General features: G+C 53.4%; 1 protein-coding gene and 2 long non-coding RNA genes across 7 annotated transcripts; 1 reads left to right on the plus strand and 2 right to left on the minus strand.

Moving 5' to 3' along the window:
* Positions 1-2,049: 2,049 nt before the first annotated feature.
* On the plus strand, positions 2,050-5,117 carry LOC105311352. 4 transcript variants are annotated; one of them, XR_002778847.1, is made up of 3 exons: positions 2,050-4,224; positions 4,318-4,396; positions 4,698-5,117. XR_002778847.1 is itself a non-coding variant. In XM_011387332.2 (2 exons), the coding sequence occupies exons 1-2, from the start codon at positions 3,520-3,522 to the stop codon at positions 4,339-4,341; spliced, it is 729 nt and encodes a 242-aa protein (XP_011385634.1). In that variant the 5' UTR covers positions 2,050-3,519; the 3' UTR covers positions 4,342-4,687. The 4 variants fall into 4 exon arrangements, 2 of the variants coding, with proteins under 2 accessions (XP_011385634.1, XP_011385632.1); XR_897665.2 differs by lacking the exon at positions 4,698-5,117 and adding an exon at positions 4,538-4,687; XM_011387332.2 differs by lacking the exon at positions 4,698-5,117 and having other exon boundaries at positions 4,318-4,687.
* A 4,365-nt stretch (positions 5,118-9,482) lies between these two features.
* LOC111735564 lies at positions 9,483-11,783 on the minus strand. Of its 2 annotated transcripts, XR_002778851.1 has the most exons (3): positions 11,611-11,783; positions 10,617-10,776; positions 9,483-9,497 (listed from the first exon to the last, which is right to left on the minus strand). It is a non-coding gene; the product is annotated as an uncharacterized LOC111735564 (long non-coding RNA). The 2 variants fall into 2 exon arrangements; XR_002778850.1 differs by lacking the exon at positions 9,483-9,497 and having other exon boundaries at positions 10,292-10,776.
* A 1,184-nt stretch (positions 11,784-12,967) lies between these two features.
* Positions 12,968-14,342, minus strand: LOC111735565. Its single transcript, XR_002778852.1, has 2 exons — positions 14,191-14,342; positions 12,968-13,856 (listed from the first exon to the last, which is right to left on the minus strand). It is a non-coding gene; the product is annotated as an uncharacterized LOC111735565 (long non-coding RNA).
* Between the last annotated feature and the right edge of the window lie 5,693 nt (positions 14,343-20,035).

Here is a 20,035-nt window from a genome sequence, read left to right on the forward strand (position 1 = left end):
AAAAACACCCTTCTAGAGGGTATATGGGGGCACCCAAATTACTTATTAACCGGCACCAGTGGCTGATGGGGACTGAGGTTCGGGAATACCGTTCTATATCATACTTCAACGTGTCCTTCCAGAATTGCCCCACAAAACGGCTTGGACGACAGGCGCGATTGAGGGAAAGCGGGGGCGGGGGAGGGCGAAGGAGGGGTGGGGAAAACGAGTTGCCCGGGGCACCCCGGGCAGCCCCCAAAGAAGCACAGGCAATGTGAAAGGGGAAAAGGCTTGTTCTGTCCGCGGGCCCCCGCACTCCGCCTGCGAGTGCGCCGCGCAGGCGCTGAAAGAAGGGACCGGTTTTCTTTCTTTCACTGGAAGGAACATCCAGTTTTTTCAAGCAGGAAAGGGCGGGGGCGAGAGGCAGGCGGGAGGCCACTCGGCGGCGCACCACTGCCCCCTGCTGCACGGAGAAACGAATCGCGCTAAACCGGCAGGAAAATCCCTCGCTTCCACAGGTTTTGGGCAGAGAGCCCAGGACAGCGCGCCTGACGAGGGAAGCCGAGAGACCCTGAGGGCCGCGGAAGGACGGGCACCCGTCCGCAGCGGCCCCCGGCGGAGGCTCCAGCTCAGTCGTTTCCCCGAATAGCGCCCTCGGAACCACAGCGAGAGCGACCGGAAGTCCGGACCGGGTAGTGCGGCATCTGATTGCCGGGTTCTCGACCTGCGCACGGGAGCCCAGTGACGTCGCTACCCGCCGGACTGCGGGCTCACGCGGGAGATTTTCGCCGGGACCCCACTGCGAAGAGTCGGGTCGGCCATCGGAACTGTGATATCCATGCCCTGTGGCCCGACTGACACAGCGGACCCTTGGCCCCACGTGCGAGACCCGTACCGATCCCCTGGTCATCCTCCGCCCGCCGCCCGACCCCGCCCCAGCCTCCCACCAGCTAGTCCTGTGACTCACCCACTGTCGCCCACCAAGCCCGCACTCCCGGCAACCCTCCTGGCCACCACAGGGCCCAGGAGCCCGACCAGGTCACCCCCCCCCGGAGTCGCTCCGTCCTCAGGGATGTTCTGCTCCTCCCCGTCCCGCCATTCCCCTGCCCGTGGTGATGCCCCGGGCATCAGGGAACACCGTTCCCTCCCTCCCCCACCCCCCTCCGTGATGTCCCTTTCTAGCATTTACCCTCCGATCACCTCAACGCCTTGCCCTGGACGTCCGGCTGTCTTCCTCTAATGCCGGTTTAGACAGCGATCGACCTCTTGGGGGCCTCCACCAAGGACCCCCCGCCCCCCCAGCCCTCCTCACCTTCCGCCAGGCCAGGCCCCTCCTCGCCTCGCCTGGCCTGGCCTGACCTCGCCTGCCCTCACCTGGCCTCGCCGAGCTCTTACCCTCTTACCGAGCTCTTACCGAGCTCTTACCGAGCTCTTAGAGCTCTTACCGGGACTGTAAACTCCCCGTCGGACACACCTCTCCAGCCGCTTTTCTCCCAGGTCCATCCTCTCCTGCCGTGCCCCAGTGAGGGACACGTCCCTGCCTGGATCACAGCCTCTGAGCATTGGCGGCAGAACTTGACACCTTACTGAACACTTTGCCTTAAGCCCATGAGCAGGGCCTGCTTCCGGCCTTCTCCGTCATCTTACCTACTCCACCACCTTACTCACTAGCAACCCTCTTCCATCCCAGGGACCTCCCCTAAGAGTTCCTGCAGAAGAGAGAAGTAGTGAGGTGGGACTTCTCAGAGCTTCCCCAGCCCGATCGACCTCTTTCTGCCCTCGTAACCTCTGCCGTCCCTGGGCCTACCGTGGCCCCCTGACCGCAGCCAGCCCTCGCCTGTGCTCAGGCTCCCGCGACCTGGCTCTGTGGCGCCACGGACAGCGCATTGGACTTCTAACTCAAAGGCTCCCATGCCTTCCACCTGCTCAGGGACTTTGCTCCCCTCCCCGATCACGATCACTTATCACTCCTTCCACAGTAGAGCTTCCCCCGCCGCCGCCCCCCCCCCACCCCGCCCGCAAAGGGCGGGGACCCGTTCATCTTCCGAGCGAAACCGCTCTGGCATATCCTGAGACCATCTGCTCTTCGACCCCCTTCCACCGAGCGTCTGTCCCTGTCACTCCACTGCAAACTGGTCTTGTCAAGGCCACGATTGACATCCAAGTTGATCCCATACCCGCTTGTGTAGGCTCATCGCAGGCCACCACTCGGTCGCCTCGGGCGCATTTGACCATTCCGTTCTCTTGCGCTCATTTGATGTTTCTGAGGGGAGGGGTCGTGCCACAACATATTCTACTGTTCTCCGCGAGGCACGCGTTCCACGGTATGCCCCGTTGACCTGGATGGAGTGTGGAAAGTCTTGGGTCGACACGAAAGACGAACCACAGCAAAGAGTGTCTGTCTGGGCCCATCGCGGCGGAAAGGGCCCCCAGAGGCGGTGGCGGGCAGAGGTGGTCAGAGAGCTCAGACAAGGGAGGCGAGGCAAGAAGTGAAGAGGAGCACCAAGTAAGAGACGGTTTCACCCCATTCACACTCGGGACGCACAGGAGGACACTGCACCATGACCCAGCAGTGTCTTTGGGCAGACGGACGGCTGGAGTGCAGGAATAGAACTTTAGGCAGCTGACTTGGTTCCTGCTGTGGTATAGGTGAGACCCCAGGGGACGGCACTCCTCGAAGTGGCTGACCAGAGCCAGGGGTTCACGAGGGAGGCCTCAGCCGGCCGGGGGCAGATGACGCTGCTGCCGAGGCTGCGGGGTGGGCGGTCCTGCCCAGGGGAGGGATGGAGGATGGCACACAGATTCACGGGGGTCAGCAGAGTGAGGTGAGACCGAGTCGGCCAGGGAGCGCCAGGTCCTGACCAAGAGCTGAGCGTCAGAAATGCAAGTTTCACCGTCCCCACCCGTGGGCGGTGCCGGTCAGCTGCAGCAGCAGCTGGAACCGGGAGGCCAGGGCCATCCTTCCTCAGAGGTCACCTAGAATACCGTGAGCCACAGAGGTGTGGCGTAGGTCCCCTTCCTCCACCCTCACACAGACTCGGGAGCCACCCGTTCGCCTTCCCCGGCCCGGCTGTAACAGGCGTACCTTACGTGCAGCTACGTGACTTAGAATCCGTGTACGTACCCATTGCCCCACTTGGTTCTCGCAACCCACCAAGGAGAGACAGCAATGATCTGAGGCCCCGCCCGAGTCTGTCAAATGGAAACTTGTGCCTCTACCCAGGGATCGACAGGGCTCAATGTGCAGGAAGGTCTTGGTTCGCCTCTTGTCACAGGCATGCTCTGCCTGATCCCCTCTCCCCGTCTCTGGCTGTCTCACACCTGGTCCTCCCCCTCACATACCACCAGACGGGGGTTAAGGAGCTTTGGAAAGACACGGATTCCCTGACAAAGCCCTTGAGTTCTGATGGTGCACGGGCGGTGGACACGTAACAACGGCAGAAATCTCTTGTGGGTTGGAGCCCGCTCCTTCGCCCGGCAGAAATCTCTTGTGGGCTGGGGCCTGCTCCTTCGCCCCAGAGCACACCCCGCCGTCAAATCATGCTGGCCTGGTACCTGTGGTCCTCCTGTAAGATCTTTGCGGACTCGGACTCGCGTCTCTCCCTGCACATCCAACAAGCCATCTGGACCCGGGGCCCTGCATCCCTTTCGTCGTCATCTGAGGACCCGATGGATATCTCCCCTCCGCCGGGGCCAGAACCACAAGGGAGCCCCTTGCTACTGCCCTGCGCCGCGCCCCAGGCCCTCATTCCTCACGTGACGGAACCCAAAGCACAGCCTCGTCGTCACCAGATACGGGTCCTCAAGGCCAACCTCATCGTCGGGGCTGAGGCGGCTTACAGACGCTTCCAGTCTGTCCACGCCCGGCACTCGGACAACGCAAACCTCTTCTACCGTCTCACAGCTTCCTGGACGTCTAGCGTCCTCAACCAAGAAACGCCTTTGCGGGAGCCATTTTGTCCGAGTCTCGAGGGCCTTCCAAATGCCCACGTCTCCAGCTCCTGCCATCGCCCCAAACCGAGTACCTGGCATCTACCGTCCTCATCACAGGACTGCGGTCCGCTCCCCCCGGCGGAACTCCTCTTCACTCTGATGCCCCCTTCGCCAAAACCCCCTACACCCTCTGCCAGGACATCCCTGTGCTCTGACTTAAGTCGACTGGTCTCGCCCCCCAATGCCACCTTTCGAGGCCTCTTACATGGCAGATGTCGTGTGGCCCAACCCAGAACTCCGTGGGTCACAGAGGTAAGAATGGGCGTGGGGTGAGACGGAGGATGGGGGTCTTCCTGCAAGCCCGCTGCTGCTGGATTCCCTCAGCCTTCCTTCCTCAACTTAAAGCTTCTCCTGCGAGGCTCATCCTAAGTCTCCATGACGCTGTCATCCATTCAGCAGTCCTCGGGATCCCTAGGGATTTCCGGTACCTGCTTCCTGTGGTTTTCTCTCTCGTTTGGGGGGTGGGGGGGTGGGGGTGGGTTGGAGGGACAGTTAAGCAACCTGCCCTGGAAGAGCACAGCCCTCTGCTTCTCCTACCCTGTCTCTTGATTATTTTCAATCTCAGCTTCTGGAAAGCGTAGGCTTCGCTAGCATTCTCTTTGGGCTACCTCTCCATTCGTCCGTAACGACAGTTCAGGAGTAGAGTCCCCGAACACGTGGCATCCTGAACACAGGTGAGGGCTGGCTGCAGCCATGCCCAGGGGCAACGGCGAATGCCACGATAGAAACAGGTCGATTGGATTTGGGAAGCTCTGAGAAGTCCCGCCTCATCGCGTCTGTCTTCTCCACGAGTTATTCAGACAGGTCATTAGAATGGACGGAAGTCGCTGGTGAGTACAGTCGGCGGTGCCGGTAGGATGACGAGGGAAGGGAAGCGAGAAGGCGTGTTCTCCTGGTCGTGGATTTTAGATAAACGATTCGATTCGGTTTCAAGTTTCGCCACCAACGTTCGGGTTCTCAGATACAGGCAGGGATGTGATCCTTACTGGGGCACAGCAAGAGAGGATGGGGAAGGGGGCCCGAGAAGCAGCTAGGGGGCCAAAGAGAGCTGTGCTTGCCGGGGAGTTCATAACCCTGGGTAAAATCGTTGACGGTGGTCCAGCGGAAGGGGAGGAAGGCTGTGGAGTCCACACCGAGGGCTCCCAGGAGGGAGATGGCTTTGTACTACAGGCATCGGCGGGACGGGGCTGGACGACCAGGGCAGGGGCTTGAGGTGAGGAGAGAGGGGAATTCTAGAAACGGACAGGAGGAGCGGCCCAGGGTTCCCCTGTTGTGACCAGAATAACCAGACCCAACTTGAGTGCTCTTAACCAGGAGACAGTTTATTAGCCGGCGGCTGTCCTTGCAAAGGAGCAGCCCCGAAATGCCAAGATACAAGGTTTTTAGGCCCCAAATCCCCTTCCTCATTCTGTCTTAAACACAAAGGTCCATCTTTCTCCTATTCACTACCTGTCAACCCACTGGTCAGGTGTGCAAGCGGGGGGTACAGAAGCAGAAAGCTTGTTGTTAGAACGTTATGTTCCTATGGGTGATTGCCTATGTTCCCATGGGCTATAGCCAGTGTTCCCATGGGCGATGGCCAAACAGTAATTTTCAGCTTCTATACGATTGATTATTTTTCATGCCACGCAAGCAAGCAGGGTTACACAGGCTAAAATTGGCAGTTAGCGTATGAGCTCATTGTTCCAAGTTTCACGATTAACAGAATGTGGTTAGGGGTTCCAGAAACTAGGCCTAAGGTATAGACTTCCTTTGTCCAGTTTCAGGTTTTAATTATTCTTTAACCCTTTCACATTTCAGCAGGCTATTACATTCCCCACTGGTTTTCTTTAGAATGACTCAATCTTCGAGTCAGAAGTCGGGATTTCTGGCCAATGGGTCGGGGCTGACGCTCCTAAAATTAAAATCTTTGCCCCAGTTATATTGGATTGGATTAAACTCTTAACCCATTTGATCGAGCATGGCCCAAAGGTCAGTAATAACAGCCGAATAATCAATGGCCCTGCTATAGCCGACAATAACGTGGTTAACCAAGAGTTTCCATGAAACCAAGATTCATACCAGTCGCTTCCTTGTTTTAACTTCTCATTTCTGTCTTTCACTCTTTGTCTAATTAATGCTAAACTATCTCTAATAATTCCAGAATGATTAACATAAAAACAGCAAGTTTCTCCTAGTGCTACACACAAACCTCCTTGCTTAAGAAATAAGAGGTCTAAACCTCTTCTATTCTGCAGTACTACTTCAGCTAAAGAATTAAGAGATGTTTCAGGATGATTAATTGATTTCTCTAGAGTGCTGAAATCGTCATTAATCTGCTTTGTGAGCCAGGCTATACCCCGATTCCCTGTAACCAAAGCAGCAGTCCCAACTGCAGCTGATCCTGCCACTCCTAGGCCAACTGGGAGCGGCACAGGCACTGGAACTGCTCGCTTACGCCGAGGATAGTTATATCCTCCCCACAAATCCATTGCTTGTCTTCCTTCTTGTCCGCTCATCATATACACCTGAGGTATAACATGAACCAGCACACAAAATCCAGTATTATTTTTCCAATAGTTAAGATTAATACAGGGAGTTAAACCAGTATTACAAGCAAACCAAGTGCCACTAGGGGCCGCTAAATAAGTAGAAGAGGAGCTACTTACTAAAATAGATGACTTACAATTTTCCTTATACCTAGATCTATCAACTCTATAAGTGTTAGTATACACACAAGTTCCCTTTCCTTGTAAATCTCCCAACGTTACAGATGGGGTTTTGGTTCCCCAAGGGCAAATAGTAACATTCGGAGATGTTACATTCCTAACAGCAGTTTGATCCGTGCCAAGGTTAGCAATGCCACCAAGTCCTACGTAATAAGGTGGGGCAGGGTTCAGACAAAACCAACAATCCTTTGTAGCATTTGAGTTACTGTCATTAGCAAACTTATGAACATTATTCGGCATGGTCAAGACAGATTCAGGAGTATCCCTGGGGGGGGGTGGGGGGGGTCTATAAGGCTGTCTAGGTCTATGTCCTTTGTTGGCATTATTAGTGCTCCTAGTAATTGCTGACTGTGTAGGAGTTAAGGCGTTTAACCCTCCGTCATTCGGCCTAACAGGACCTAGAACTAACGGTGGCATCCTGACAGGCTTTTTCTGTATTGTTATGAACACTCCAGGATCAGTTCCAGAAACATACAACCTTAGACCCCATGTCTTTCCAGTCAACTAGGATAGATCATCCCACTCTTTGACAGTGAGAATGACAGGATTGCATTTTCCCGTTATGGTACGGGAAGACTGACTAGGTCGAACAAGAGTCAGAAAGGGGTCAGTGTTCTTCCAAGGGGCTATGGTCTCACAACCCCAATGGCCACGGTAATATTGGTTTGGCTTCTGGCAAGTGCTTTGGTCTTCTCTGGGACACGTATGTAACTGTACTTGTTGGATGCCCCTTTCTTTGTCTTCTCTGCCACAACCAAACCAGGGGCCGGATGAAAAACTAGCTCCTGGACCTCTAGGCAAGTCATCACTTATAAAATTAAATTTCTTTCCTAATACATCACACGAATCTATATGAAATGTAGGCTGGTACATAGTCTGGTTCACTAATATGGGAATACCCGTTTCTGATTTAATCAATTCCCATTTGGCCTGCTGAGGTTGATGAGGGTTCCCTTTTACATCATTGATAACAATGAACCCAATTATAATTAACCCCGAGAGAGTCTTATCTTGAGAGGGTCTCTTGTGGGTGTTGCCTTCCATTTCTCTGTCTCCGGGGGAGGTTGTGCTGTCTTAATATGAGTATGATGAATCCAAGGTCTTTTCCCTGCAACCTCGACAGCTGTTGGTGTGGTTAGAATGACTGGAAACGGACCGTCTCACCGGGGTTCTAGCTTTGCAGGTTGAATTTTCTTCACCCACACCCAATCTCCAGGATTATGTGGGTGAGGTTCTGGTACCTTCGGGTCCGGTCTGGTAGCCTTAATGAAGCCTCCTGTTTGTTGCCGGACTCGTTGTAAGGCCCGTAAGGACTTCAGGAGATTCATATTATTATTTATCACAACTTTTTCTATTCCAATTTTAGGGAGTAAAGGCGGAGGTCTCCCAAACATTATTTCACAAGGGGTTATTCCTGAGATGTATGGAGTACAACGGGCTCGCAAAAGAGCCAAAGGAAGAAGGCTCACCCAATTCTCCCCAGTTTCTAACTTAAATTGAGTTAAGGTTTCCTTTAATGTCCGATTCATCCTTTCTACCTGCCCCGAACTTTGGGGCCTATAACTACAACGTAGTTTCCAATTAATCCCTAGTACTTTAGCTAAAATCTGCTGGTTTGGGCAATAAATGCCGGGCCATTGTCAGACCCCGATGATAAGGGCAGGCCAAATCTCAGAACTATCTCTGATACTAATTTCTTAGCTACTACTCGTGCAGTTTCGTGCTTAGTGGGATAGGCCTCAGTCCATCCAGAGTATGTGTCAATAAAAACTAATAGGTACTTAAATCCAAAAGTTCCAGGCGTAACTTCTGTAAAATCAAGCTCCCAGTGCTCTCCAGGTCTCTTTCCCCTGAGTCTCACTCCTTGTTCCGTGGAGGTCCTTCCTTAGTCTACTTGTGCATATACTGCACACCTATGAGCCACGTCCTTGGCTAAATTTTCAGTCCTGGAACATAATAATCCCTTTTCAATAGTTCAATGAACTTGGTTCCTCCTAGATGGGTGGACTGGTGTGTTAAGTCTATTAAGGTCTTTCCCAAAGCCTGAGGAAGGAGCGATCTTCTAGCAGGGAGCATTCTCCATTCTCGTTTTCCCTCTTTTTTTTCCTTTCTTTCTTTCTTTTTTTTTTTTCCCCCCAGTCTTTCACTTAATTCCAAGTCGAACGGGGTATACTCAGGCCTTTCTTCAAAGGCTGGGGGAAGCTTCAAAGGCAAGATGTCTCCGGGCCCCACTGGTTTTCTGGCAGCATCCTTTGCTATCTGATCTGCAAAGGAATTTCCTTGTGCCACCTCAGTCTCTGCATTTTGGTGTCCAGGACAATGAATTATGGCTACTCTTTTTGGTAGCCAAATGGCTTCTAACAGGGCTAAGATCTCTTCCCTGTTTTTAATTTCTTGGCCTCCTGATGTTAAAAGTCCTCTTTCCTTATATAAAGCTCCATGTATGTGGGCAGTAGCAAAGGCATATCTACCGTCAGTATAGATGTTTACAGTTTTATCCTCTCCCCACCGTAAAGCTTGTGTTAGAGCTGTAAGTTCAGCCCTCTGTGCCGATGTCCCATGGCTTAGGGCCTGTGCCCATATCACATCCCTGACTGTTACTACGGCCGCCCCGGCATACCTTACTCCGTCGGATACAAAACTGCTTCCATTGGTAAATAATACCGCATCCGGATTAGGCCACGGCTCATCCTTCAAGTCTGGCCGTAGTCCAGTTACCTGCTCAAGGTGCTGAACACGGTGATGCAATGGAGCCTGCGGGTCATCATCCGGGAGCAGCGTGGCAGGGTTCAGGGCTGCGGTTTTCAAAAACTGGGTCTGTGGGGGGTTAAGCAACAGTACCTGGTACTGAGTAATCCGGGCGTTGGAAATCCATCTCTCAGGAGGGCTGCGCAGCATGGCTTCAACTGCATGTGGAGCCACAATTTCAATATTTTGGCCCAAGGTCAATTTAAAGCGTCTTTGGTCAATAGAGCAGTAGCAGCTAGTGCTCTCAGGCAACTAGGCCTTCCTCCAGCCACCGGATCTAGTCTCTTTGAGAGATATGCCACCGGTCACTTAAATAGTGGCTTTTAATTTCTGGAGCAAATCTCTTCCTTGCAAAGGAAAGGGACGTTCAGGCATAACTAAAAACGAATGCGTGATGGTTCCCTTTCCCAAGTCAGTAATTTCTGCCTGTGTCCGTGGGTATGCCTTCCCTTTCCCAGTGGCTCCTTGAATTACAGTCTTTTCTTTGGATAATAGACCGGCAGTTTCTGTTAAAACTGAGTACATTGCACCAGTATCAGCTAAAAAGTTCACAGGTTTGCCCCCTACTTGCAAAGTTACCTTGGGCTCTCGGGGGCTCATTAGATAAGAGCCCCGACGCCCCTATTCATCTTCCAAAAGAATGAGGGGCCTTTTTTCTTCTCACCTCCTGGTTGCTCCTTTTCAGGGCACTCGTTCTTCCAATGTCCTTTCTTTTTGCAAATAGCACATTGGTCTCTTCCTAGCCTAGGTTTTCTATTTTGGCCTTCTTCGTTGCTAGGTCCCCCTCTACGGTTAGGGTTTTTTTTTCCCAAGGAGGTCGGTTTCCTTGTCGTCCCACAGACATGACCTTTTGCACACCGTCCCTATTGTTAAAGACCTTCTGAGCTATTTCTAATAATTTGGATAAATTTTCTCCCTCAAAACCTTCCAATCTCTGTAACTTCTTTCTAATGTCAGGGGCCGACTGGCTAACAAAGGCCAAATTAATGGCTCTTCTATTGTTGGGGTCCTCCGGGTCGATAGGTGTATATAAGCGGTAAGACGCTAATAGTCTTTCCAAGAATGCTGCAGGTGACTCGTCCTTAGTCTGAATTACTTCACTTACCGTGGACAGATTTATTGGTCTACGTGCAGCAGTCCGGAGTCCCTGTAGCAGAAACTGGCGGTACCTTAGGAGAGCCTCCTTACCTTGATCTGTATTTGGATCCCACTGGGGACGTCGAGTCGGAAACACAGCCTGTAACCTGGTTAAGTCTGCTGGGGGCTGCCCATTTGGGTCTGTTACTCCTCTAGCCACCTCCCGCAAAATTCTTTCCTTTTCTTCAGTAGTGACTAAGACCTGTAAGAGCTGTTGGCAATCATCCCAAGTGGGCTGACGGGTAAAGAAAATAGACTCGAAAAGGGAGGTTAGTCCTTGTGGTTTCTCTGAAAAGGATGGCGTTTGCAATTTCCAATTATATAAATCACCAGTACCGAATGGCGAGTAGATGACAGTAGGCTCACCTCCGCCTCCTGGAATCACCTTCAATGGGGCTTGAACAGATACTGGCTCTTTTCAGGGAGGTTGAATCAGGGGAAGGTGGCCTACGACCCCTAGACCGGGTTACGGGAGGTTCCGGTCCCTCCGGAGGAGGACGTCTACCCCCATTTCCATTGTAGGGTGGCGGATACCAGTCATCCTCCGAGGGAGGTCCCTGCAACACCGGTGGGGGCTTCTTAAAACCCTGGGGTATGGCTGCCATTACAGTAACGGGCGCACGACTGCAATTCCGTAAGTATTTAGGGGCATCAGAAACAACATCAATCCAAACATCAATATGAGGAATTTGGTCAGGATGCCCAGGGTTTCCATAAATCACACCTCGAACCCAGAATGCAGCCTGCACGTTAAATGATCCCTCGGAGGGCCATCCTACTCCGAAGGTCGGCCAATCTAATTGACAAAAGCGCTGCAAATCAAAAGGGGTTACTGAAGCACCATAGGCCCTTGCCCTGCGACGAAAATCTTTAAAGTTGTTAAGCATGCACTGTAACGGAGTTAGTTTGCCCTGTGATTGTCCCAGAGTTCCACAATAAAGCACACGAAGCAAAACAAAACAAGACAGACACAGACTAACAAACCAGAACAGGACTGAGAAAACTGTCGTCACAGTCTCAGTCGACCGCCGACCGCCGACCTCACTTGTCGCGTCCGACGTCCGCACGGTCCCTGGGCCCCCTACCAGAAACTGCCTCAGCACTCCCAGGATCGTGCTCCGCAAAGCGAGAAACCACAGGCGGCGGGCTAGGGCAAGTGCCCTAGAGGCCTCCCCAACCGCAAATGGTCCAACGCCCCGGTGCACTGATCAATTTTCCCACAACGAGAAGATCTCGCTCGGGCCTCCAAATGTTGTGACCAGAATAACCAGACCCAACTTGAGTGCTCTTAACCAGGAGACGGTTTATTAGCCGGCGGCTGTCCTTGCAAAGGAGCAGCCCCGAAATGCCAAGATACAAGGTTTTTAGGCCCCAAATCCCCTTCCTCATTCTGTCTTAAACACAAAGGTCCATCTTTCTCCTATTCACTACCTGTCAACCCACTGGTCAGGGGTGCAAGCGGGGAGTACAGAAGCAGAAAGCTTGTTGTTAGAACGTTATGTTCCTGTGGGTGATTGCCTATGTTCCCATGGGCTATAGCCAGTGTTCCCATGGGCGATGGGCAAACAGTAATTTTCAGCTTCTATACGATTGATTATTTTTCATGCCACGCAAGCAAGCAGGGTTACACAGGCTAAAATTGGCAGTTAGCGTATGAGCTCATTGTTCCAAGTTTCACGATTAACAGAATGTGGTTAGGGGTTCCAGAAACTAGGCCTAAGGTATAGACTTCCTTTGTCCAGTTTCAGGTTTTAATTATTCTTTAACCCTTTCACATTTCAGCAGGCTATTACACCCCGATGCCCAGCCATGTCCGTGGGCATCCGCCCTGGACCTGGCAAGTCCAGTCTCTCGAGTGACAGTTTGCAACAGGTTCCAGGAGGAAACTTCCAGCGCCTGCGGGCTCGGCTCGGAGGCTGGCACGGACCTCACAGGGTGGCAGCGCGCAGGCCAGAACCACCCACCAATCCGAGCCCATCCCATCCCTGGCCCAACAGTCGCCTTTGTTCTCCGTGGAAGAACTTCCAGCGCTGTTGCTATGGTTTCGAGGGCGGAACTCAGGAAGCTGCGGGTGCCGGTGCCGGTGCCCGTTCGCAGGGGTCTCTCGGGTCGGTCCCCGCTTCTGGTGACTGTCACAGTCATGCGCGTGGCGTCCGCCTGCACTATCGGTGTGTTCCCCCCGCCCCCCACCCCCCGAAAACCAGCCAACGAGAGGGATTTTCTTCCCGTTGCCCCGTCACCGAGTTTCTCGGACCATCAGATGGCACTGTGGAGCCACGAACGGACCCGATCCCCGCCCTTCCTGCTTAGAAAAAAAAAAAAAAGAAGAAGAAGAAAAAAACAACAAAAAAAAGCGGCGCGACCTTCTCCGGGACAATTGGCCACATTTCCTTCTGGGCCTGCCTGAGCCAGGCCTGTCCTGAGGCCCAGCTGCTCCTCCCTTCAGTGGCTTCCTAACCGAAAACCTGGTTTCCCTTTTATCAATCTATTCTTCGGTGACCCTAGTCACTCAAGCTCCCTGGAGAAAATCGGGAAGACCGCTACCATAATGGAATGGAAACCACCGTCCCATCACCCAAGGACGACCATTAATAATGATTGGTGATGGCGAGCATTCGCCTGCCATCTTGCTCCCCGGCAAATGTCATCAGTTTGCATCCAAAAGAATCTTATAAAAGATTTTTAAAAAAAAAGAAAACAAAAAAGGCTTTGTGATAAATCTCTTCAGCAGGTTTTCTCACCCATAAACTTCTACTATAAACACTATGAGATTCACATTGCGCTGTGACTTTGACATCTTTTATTGAAGTCAAATTTTCAGCATGGAGCAGCCCTGCTAAAATCATTTCAAAACACCTGAAGTTTTTGACTCATCTCTGTCCCTAAAAGTACGAGTCGTCTCAGAGAGTGAGAAATACTGTAGTTCGTAACTGAGAGAGCCAGCGGGAATAACGTCTGACTCCTGTGCCAAAGGGAAAAGGCATAGCGTTACCTTCTTGAGGACAGGAGCTATAGTTTTTCTTCTTCCGGTTTTTATTGTTTTCATTTACTTCTTTTTATTTTCAATTTATTTATTTGTTTGTTTGTTTTTGCTTAGCATTGTATTTTCGATGTATGAAATCCACTCGTTTTGTCCTCCGGCATCTTCGCCTTGTTGTCTGTCCCCAAGGCGAGGGCCGGCTGCTCCCTGGGCTCCTGTCCCGTGGGGCTGGGAGTTTAGGAAACCCCCTGAGAAGATCTGTCATAGAGTCACTCCATTATTTTTACCTCAGGCTATGCAAGGAAACTCTTCTGATCGTTGTCATTTGGGAAAACAGAGAAAAGACAACAGAAAGAGAGAGTGATCATCCTCGACCCAGCCACTTTCAACATGTCTTGCAATCCCGTTTCATTTTTACACCCTTGTGACACCGCAGTCTCCAGTATGGGATTCTGACGTTTTGAGGGCTGACAGTGGGTAATGCGTATATTTCCCTGAAATTCGACTTTCCCTAAACTCCCGCACGTGCACCTTCCGCCACTCCCACCCTGTTTTCGAAATATGAAAAGTAATGAACGCTAGGACAAACTATTTGAAGAAGTCTACGCCCACATTTTAGAGAGTTTGCTTGCAGGGATTCCTTACAGGTTGACACATGTTGCCACGGTCCTTTAGACGGGAACACGGGCCAGGGCCTGCGTCATTGCATCCTGAGAGTGCCGCTAATTTTTTAAGTGTTGCGGAGCTGAGAGGTGAAAACTACGTCCTTTTTCCTTAAAAACAACTTTTAAAAATTATTCGCGAGATTCGATATCCGTTCGTATACGGAAGACCTATGCATCTGTCTCTGTGTCTTCCTCGCGTAAAACGGATTGATGAGAATTCGTGTTAGGGGATTTCATTAATTTTAAAATGAGGATTGGAGAAAATGAAGAGACGGAGACGCGGGCATTCGAAAACAAAATGCAGCTAGATGGAAGCGAAGTTAGTTCGCTAACTCCGTGTCGCCTTTCCCTGTTATCGTTTCATACCCATAACAAGGATACTCCTCATCCAGGGCTTCGGGTCATGTCTAACCGAGAACTGTGCCACTGGCCTGTCCAAACAGGTGATCCAAGCTATGATGTAGGACGGAAGACCGAAGAACAGACTGCCCCTTCAACCCGCCGCCGGGGACTTCTTGGCTCAATTTCCTGGACCTTGCTTGCACATCCCTGTTCATTCCTCTCCGAAAAGAACCGGCTGGCGACGAACGCAGTTCACTTTGTCCGGGAGTTCATCTTCTCTAAGAGGAGACAGTGTAAAATAATCAAAACAGACCCCAGGTTTCCTTGCTTCAATCCTTGTCCCTTTAAAAAGGTTTCTTTTTCGCTTCGCTTCGCTTCGCTTCTCTCCTCTCCTGTACCGTTTGGGTTACCTCCTCCAACCCTCAAAACCTGAATGAGGCACACAGAAACAGCCCTCCAAGGACTGTTCTGGGGGCTGCTGGAATGAGATTTGCACCAGCGGTGAGAGCAAGAGGCATGAATGAGAGGAACCAACTCCCAGCCATTCCAACCTCACATTAGCGGCAGTTACAGAAACTGCAGCCTGGGGGCATACCACGGTCGTGGGCCTGTCTTCTCCTTTCCCTATACAAACTCCAGTCTGCTTCGCCCCAGAGAAGAGTTACCCGGTCTTAAGGGGGGTGGGGGGGGCACGCATCGGCTGGACGAAGCCTTTAACCTCTACTCGAATCACTTGAACTAGGTTGTGCACTCCCCGCGTTCTACCACCGATTCGACCCCGACGCTCTCGCCTCCGAAGCCAAAAGTTCTACGGGGCCACTCGCTCGCATGACCTACAGACACCGCTGGGTCCAAACCAGCCGTTCGTTTTTCTCAAGAGAACCACCGGTGTTCGCGATCACGAGATTCCAGGGGAACCTCTCCCCCGAGTCATCACAGGGCTCGTGTTACGCAGACACCCTTAGCGGTGATCTCTCGGAGGAGCAGTTTTCTCTCTCATCTGATCACGGGCCTGAGGATACGAACCCACCAGATCAGGGTTCTGTCGCGAATGGCACGACACGACGTACCAAAGGACTCGGCGGACTGCCTGACGCAGACCGTATACTCAGTACGTCTTAGCCACGTGATTTTAGAACAGCGAAGGGCACGAAGCTCTGGGATCGTCATTTTAGGGGGAGTAAAGACGTTCCCTACGTCCTTCAATTGCAAACGAAGGGTGCCCGAGCCAGAATAATACAGCCAACCATGCCGATGCCGTTTAGTCGACAAATACGGGAAAAGGTCGGATTTGCTCTTTGGAGAAGATGTGTCCTGGAAAGCTCACTAGACTGAAAAAGGGACTCAAATTTCTAGAGCGTTTGGCGTTCAGCGATGCTGCAGTCCATGCACCTCTATGACGCAGGGTCCGGTCTAGTCTTACTGGACGAGGGAACGAGAACCCATTAGCTTCGAGAAACACGCAAGTTTCTTTTTCAAATCATCTTTTGGTTGCGACAAGGGTGGGTATTGCAGCTTGCCGGCGTCGGGCTGACTTTTCGCGTCTGGCGCCCCGACGAACGGCCGAGTCTATTCATGTTTATAATTTCGCTCGTCTCCATTCTCCCTTTCCTGTCTGGGGGACCGGCAACAGAGGAAATACTACAGATTATGTAGACCGGGGGATACCGAACTCTTGGTCAGAGTAAAATAAACGTTTCCTGGGATGAATTCCAACACATACGACAAAAACGCGGAGTTTCTGTCCTGGGAGCAGGGGCCCTCTCACCACGCCCTTTCCTGGATGCGCCTCCCCGTTCAACCAACAACTTAGCCTGACTCCCGTTCCTAAAATCGAGGAAAGAGCAGGCCCAGAGAGCAAAGCGACTCAGACAGCACAAGACGGTAAGGCTGCCGAGAGCCGGCACTGGAAGGGAGTCCCCCGGGTCTCTGGCCCAAGGCCCTCCAGCGGCCCTTGATGACAAAAAGTTAGGGAAGACCCGCATGTCCGATCAAGGATGCCTTTATGGCAAAGAAGTTGTCGGTATACACGTGCAGACATTATTTGGGCTCGGTACTATTTTAAAATGAAACTGTCTGGTAAGAAATACGGGACTTTTTTCACTTATGTGAGGCCCGACCAAAGGGAGCGTCAGAAGTCATTAGCCGGACTTAGGGAGAAAGACCGTCGCGGTCAGATCGGGCCGGCTTCATACACGCTGCTCACTGTCAGAGGACCGTGTTCCCGATTCCAGTAGCACGCCGGTCACTGGGCCCCTAAGTTCACGGCCAGCGCTTTCTCTAGACGCCCCCTCCTCTCCATTACATGACCCAAATCGATCATCCAAGGCCTCCGGCTAGGGCGACCGCACCTTTTAACCACCGGACCCAATCAACCTAGGTTGCGTCCCAGAGTCGACCTGCTATGAAGTGAATATCCTGCACGCCAGGGTCCTTCCGGAAAGACGCCCGATATGCCGACGGCCGATGAAACCAAGGAGCAACGATAAAAGACGCGCCACGTCTCCCAAGGCCATTCCGTGTGCGCTACATCTGGTCCGCTTAAGCCTCATCGCACTTTCTGTGGAATGAAAGAAAGAGGCTTGAAACTGGAAAGTCTCGGGGTGTGTCCTGAGTCTGTCGCCAACAGGGTAGAAGGACCTCAGGTGGTCGACTGACCTGGCCTCGGACATAAAATCTGATTTCAAGAACTGTTAACGACATAGACAAACGCCGACTTGCAAAGGGTCAAATGAAACACACGCACGCGCGCGCGCACACACACACACACACACACACACGCACACACGCACACACACCCCGCCCCCCAATGTAGAAAACTGTTGCTGTATGGTAATCCAGGGCGGGGGAAGGAATGATTTTCGTACATTTGAAAAAATTGACCTGAAAATTAAATTTGAAAAGATTTCACAGTATTGACCGGGTACCCATTAAACGCTAGGTGGCCCTCCGGGGGCTGAGGATAAAAGAATGCAACAGAAATGCACTGCAGCGCCTGCCCTCATAAAGGGGTACCGTGGTGCTGCCCGTGGATCTTAGGTCACTTGCATCTTCAAGTCAAGGTTTACAACAGCTCTCGACACTTTACGTCTCCACTACTTTTCAGTAAAATGGCATGAAACGTGAAAACGATTTTCAAAAGCGGGCAACCGAGTTTAAAAAGAAGGAGGCCGAGATCATGACGCAAACATGAAACACAGTATACTGAAAACACACCCTCTTTTGAAGAAAAACACTCTTAGGGATATTGGGCACCAAATACTAATAACGGCCACCACTGGCTGATGGGACTGAGGTCTGGATTACGTTCTTTATCATACTTCACGTGTCCTCCAGATTGCCCACAAAACGCATTCGACGACAGGCGCGTTGAGGGAAGCGGGGGCGGGGAGGGCGAGGAGGGGTGGGGAAACGAGTTGCCGGGGCACCCGGGCAGCCCCCAAAGAAGCACAGGCAATGTGAAAGGGAAAGGCTTGTTCTGTCCGCGGGCCCCGCACTCCGCCTGCGAGTGCGCCGCGCAGGCGCTGAAAGAAGGGACCGGTTTTCTTTCTTTCACTGGAAGGAACATCCAGTTTTTTCAAGCAGGAAAGGGCGGGGGCGAGAGGCAGGCGGGAGGCCACTCGGCGGCGCACCACTGCCCCCTGCTGCACGGAGAAACGATTCGCGCTAAACCGGCAGGAAAATCCCTCGCTTCCACAGGTTTTGGGCAGAGAGCCCAGGACAGCGCGCCTGACGAGGGAAGCCGAGAGACCCTGAGGGCCGCGGAAGGACTGGCACCCGTCCGCAGCGGCCCCCGGCGGAGGCTCCAGCTCAGTCGTTTCCCCGAATAGCGCCCTCGGAACCACAGCGAGAGCGACCGGAAGTCCGGACCGGGTAGTGCGGCATCTGATTGCCGGGTTCTCGACCTGCGCACGGGAGCCCAGTGACGTCGCTACCCGCCGGACTGCGGGCTCACGCGGGAGATTTTCGCCGGGACCCCACTGCGAAGAGTCGGGTCGGCCATCGGAACTGTGATATCCATGCCCTGTGGCCCGACTGACACAGCGGACCCTTGGCCCCACGTGCGAGACCCGTACCGATCCCCTGGTCATCCTCCGCCCGCCGCCCGACCCCGCCCCAGCCTCCCACCAGCTAGTCCTGTGACTCACCCACTGTCGCCCACCCAGCCCGCACTCCCGGCAACCCTCCTGGCCACCACAGGGCCCAGGAGCCCGACCAGGTCACCCCCCGGAGTCGCTCCGTCCTCAGGGATGTTCTGCTCCTCCCCGTCCCGCCATTCCCCTGCCCGTGGTGATGCCCCGGGCATCAGGGAACACCGTTCCCTCCCTCCCCCACCCCCCTCCGTGATGTCCCTTTCTAGCATTTACCCTCCGATCACCTCAACGCCTTGCCCTGGACGTCCGGCTGTCTTCCTCTAATGCCGGTTTAGACAGCGATCAACCTCTTGGGGGCCTCCACCAAGGACCCCCCGCCCCCCCAGCCCTCCTCACCTTCCGCCAGGCCAGGCCCCTCCTCGCCTCGCCTGGCCTGGCCTGACCTCGCCTGCCCTCACCTGGCCTCGCCGAGCTCTTACCCTCTCCGAGCTCTTACCGAGCTCTTACCGGGACTGTAAACTCCCCGTCGGACACACCTCTCTAGCCGCTTTTCTCCCAGGTCCATCCTCTCCTGCCGTGCCCCAGTGAGGGACACGTCCCTGCCTGGATCACAGCCTCTGAGCATTGGCGGCAGAACTTGACACCTTACTGAACACTTTGCCTTAAGCCCATGAGCAGGGCCTGCTTCCGGCCTTCTCCGTCATCTTACCTACTCCACCACCTTACTCACTAGCAACCCTCTTCCATCCCAGGGACCTCCCCTAAGAGTTCCTGCAGAAGAGAGAAGTAGTGAGGTGGGACTTCTCAGAGCTTCCCCAGCCCGATCGACCTCTTTCTGCCCTCGTAACCTCTGCCGTCCCTGGGCATACCGTGGCCCCCTGACCGCAGCCAGCCCTCGCCTGTGCTCAGGCTCCCGCGACCTGGCTCTGTGGCGCCACGGACAGCGCATTGGACTTCTAACTCAAAGGCTCCCATGCCTTCCACCTGCTCAGGGACTTTGCTCCCCTCCCCGATCACGATCACTTATCACTCCTTCCACAGTAGAGCTTCCCCCGCCGCCGCCCCCCCCCCACCCCGCCCGCAAAGGGCGGGGACCCGTTCATCTTCCGAGCGAAACCGCTCCGGCATATCCTGAGACCATCTGCTCTTCGACCCCCTTCCACCGAGCGTCTGTCCCTGTCACTCCACTGCAAACTGGTCTTGTCAAGGCCACGATTGACATCCAAGTTGATCCCATACCCGCTTGTGTAGGCTCATCGCAGGCCACCACTCGGTCGCCTCGGGCGCATTTGACCATTCCGTTCTCTTGCGCTCATTTGATGTTTCTGAGGGGAGGGGTCGTGCCACAACATATTCTACTGTTCTCCGCGAGGCACGCGTTCCACGGTA

Source organism: Pteropus vampyrus, unplaced genomic scaffold (assembly GCF_000151845.1).
Source record: "Pteropus vampyrus isolate Shadow unplaced genomic scaffold, Pvam_2.0 Scaffold1000003359, whole genome shotgun sequence".
Lineage (NCBI taxonomy): Eukaryota > Metazoa > Chordata > Mammalia > Chiroptera > Pteropodidae > Pteropus > Pteropus vampyrus.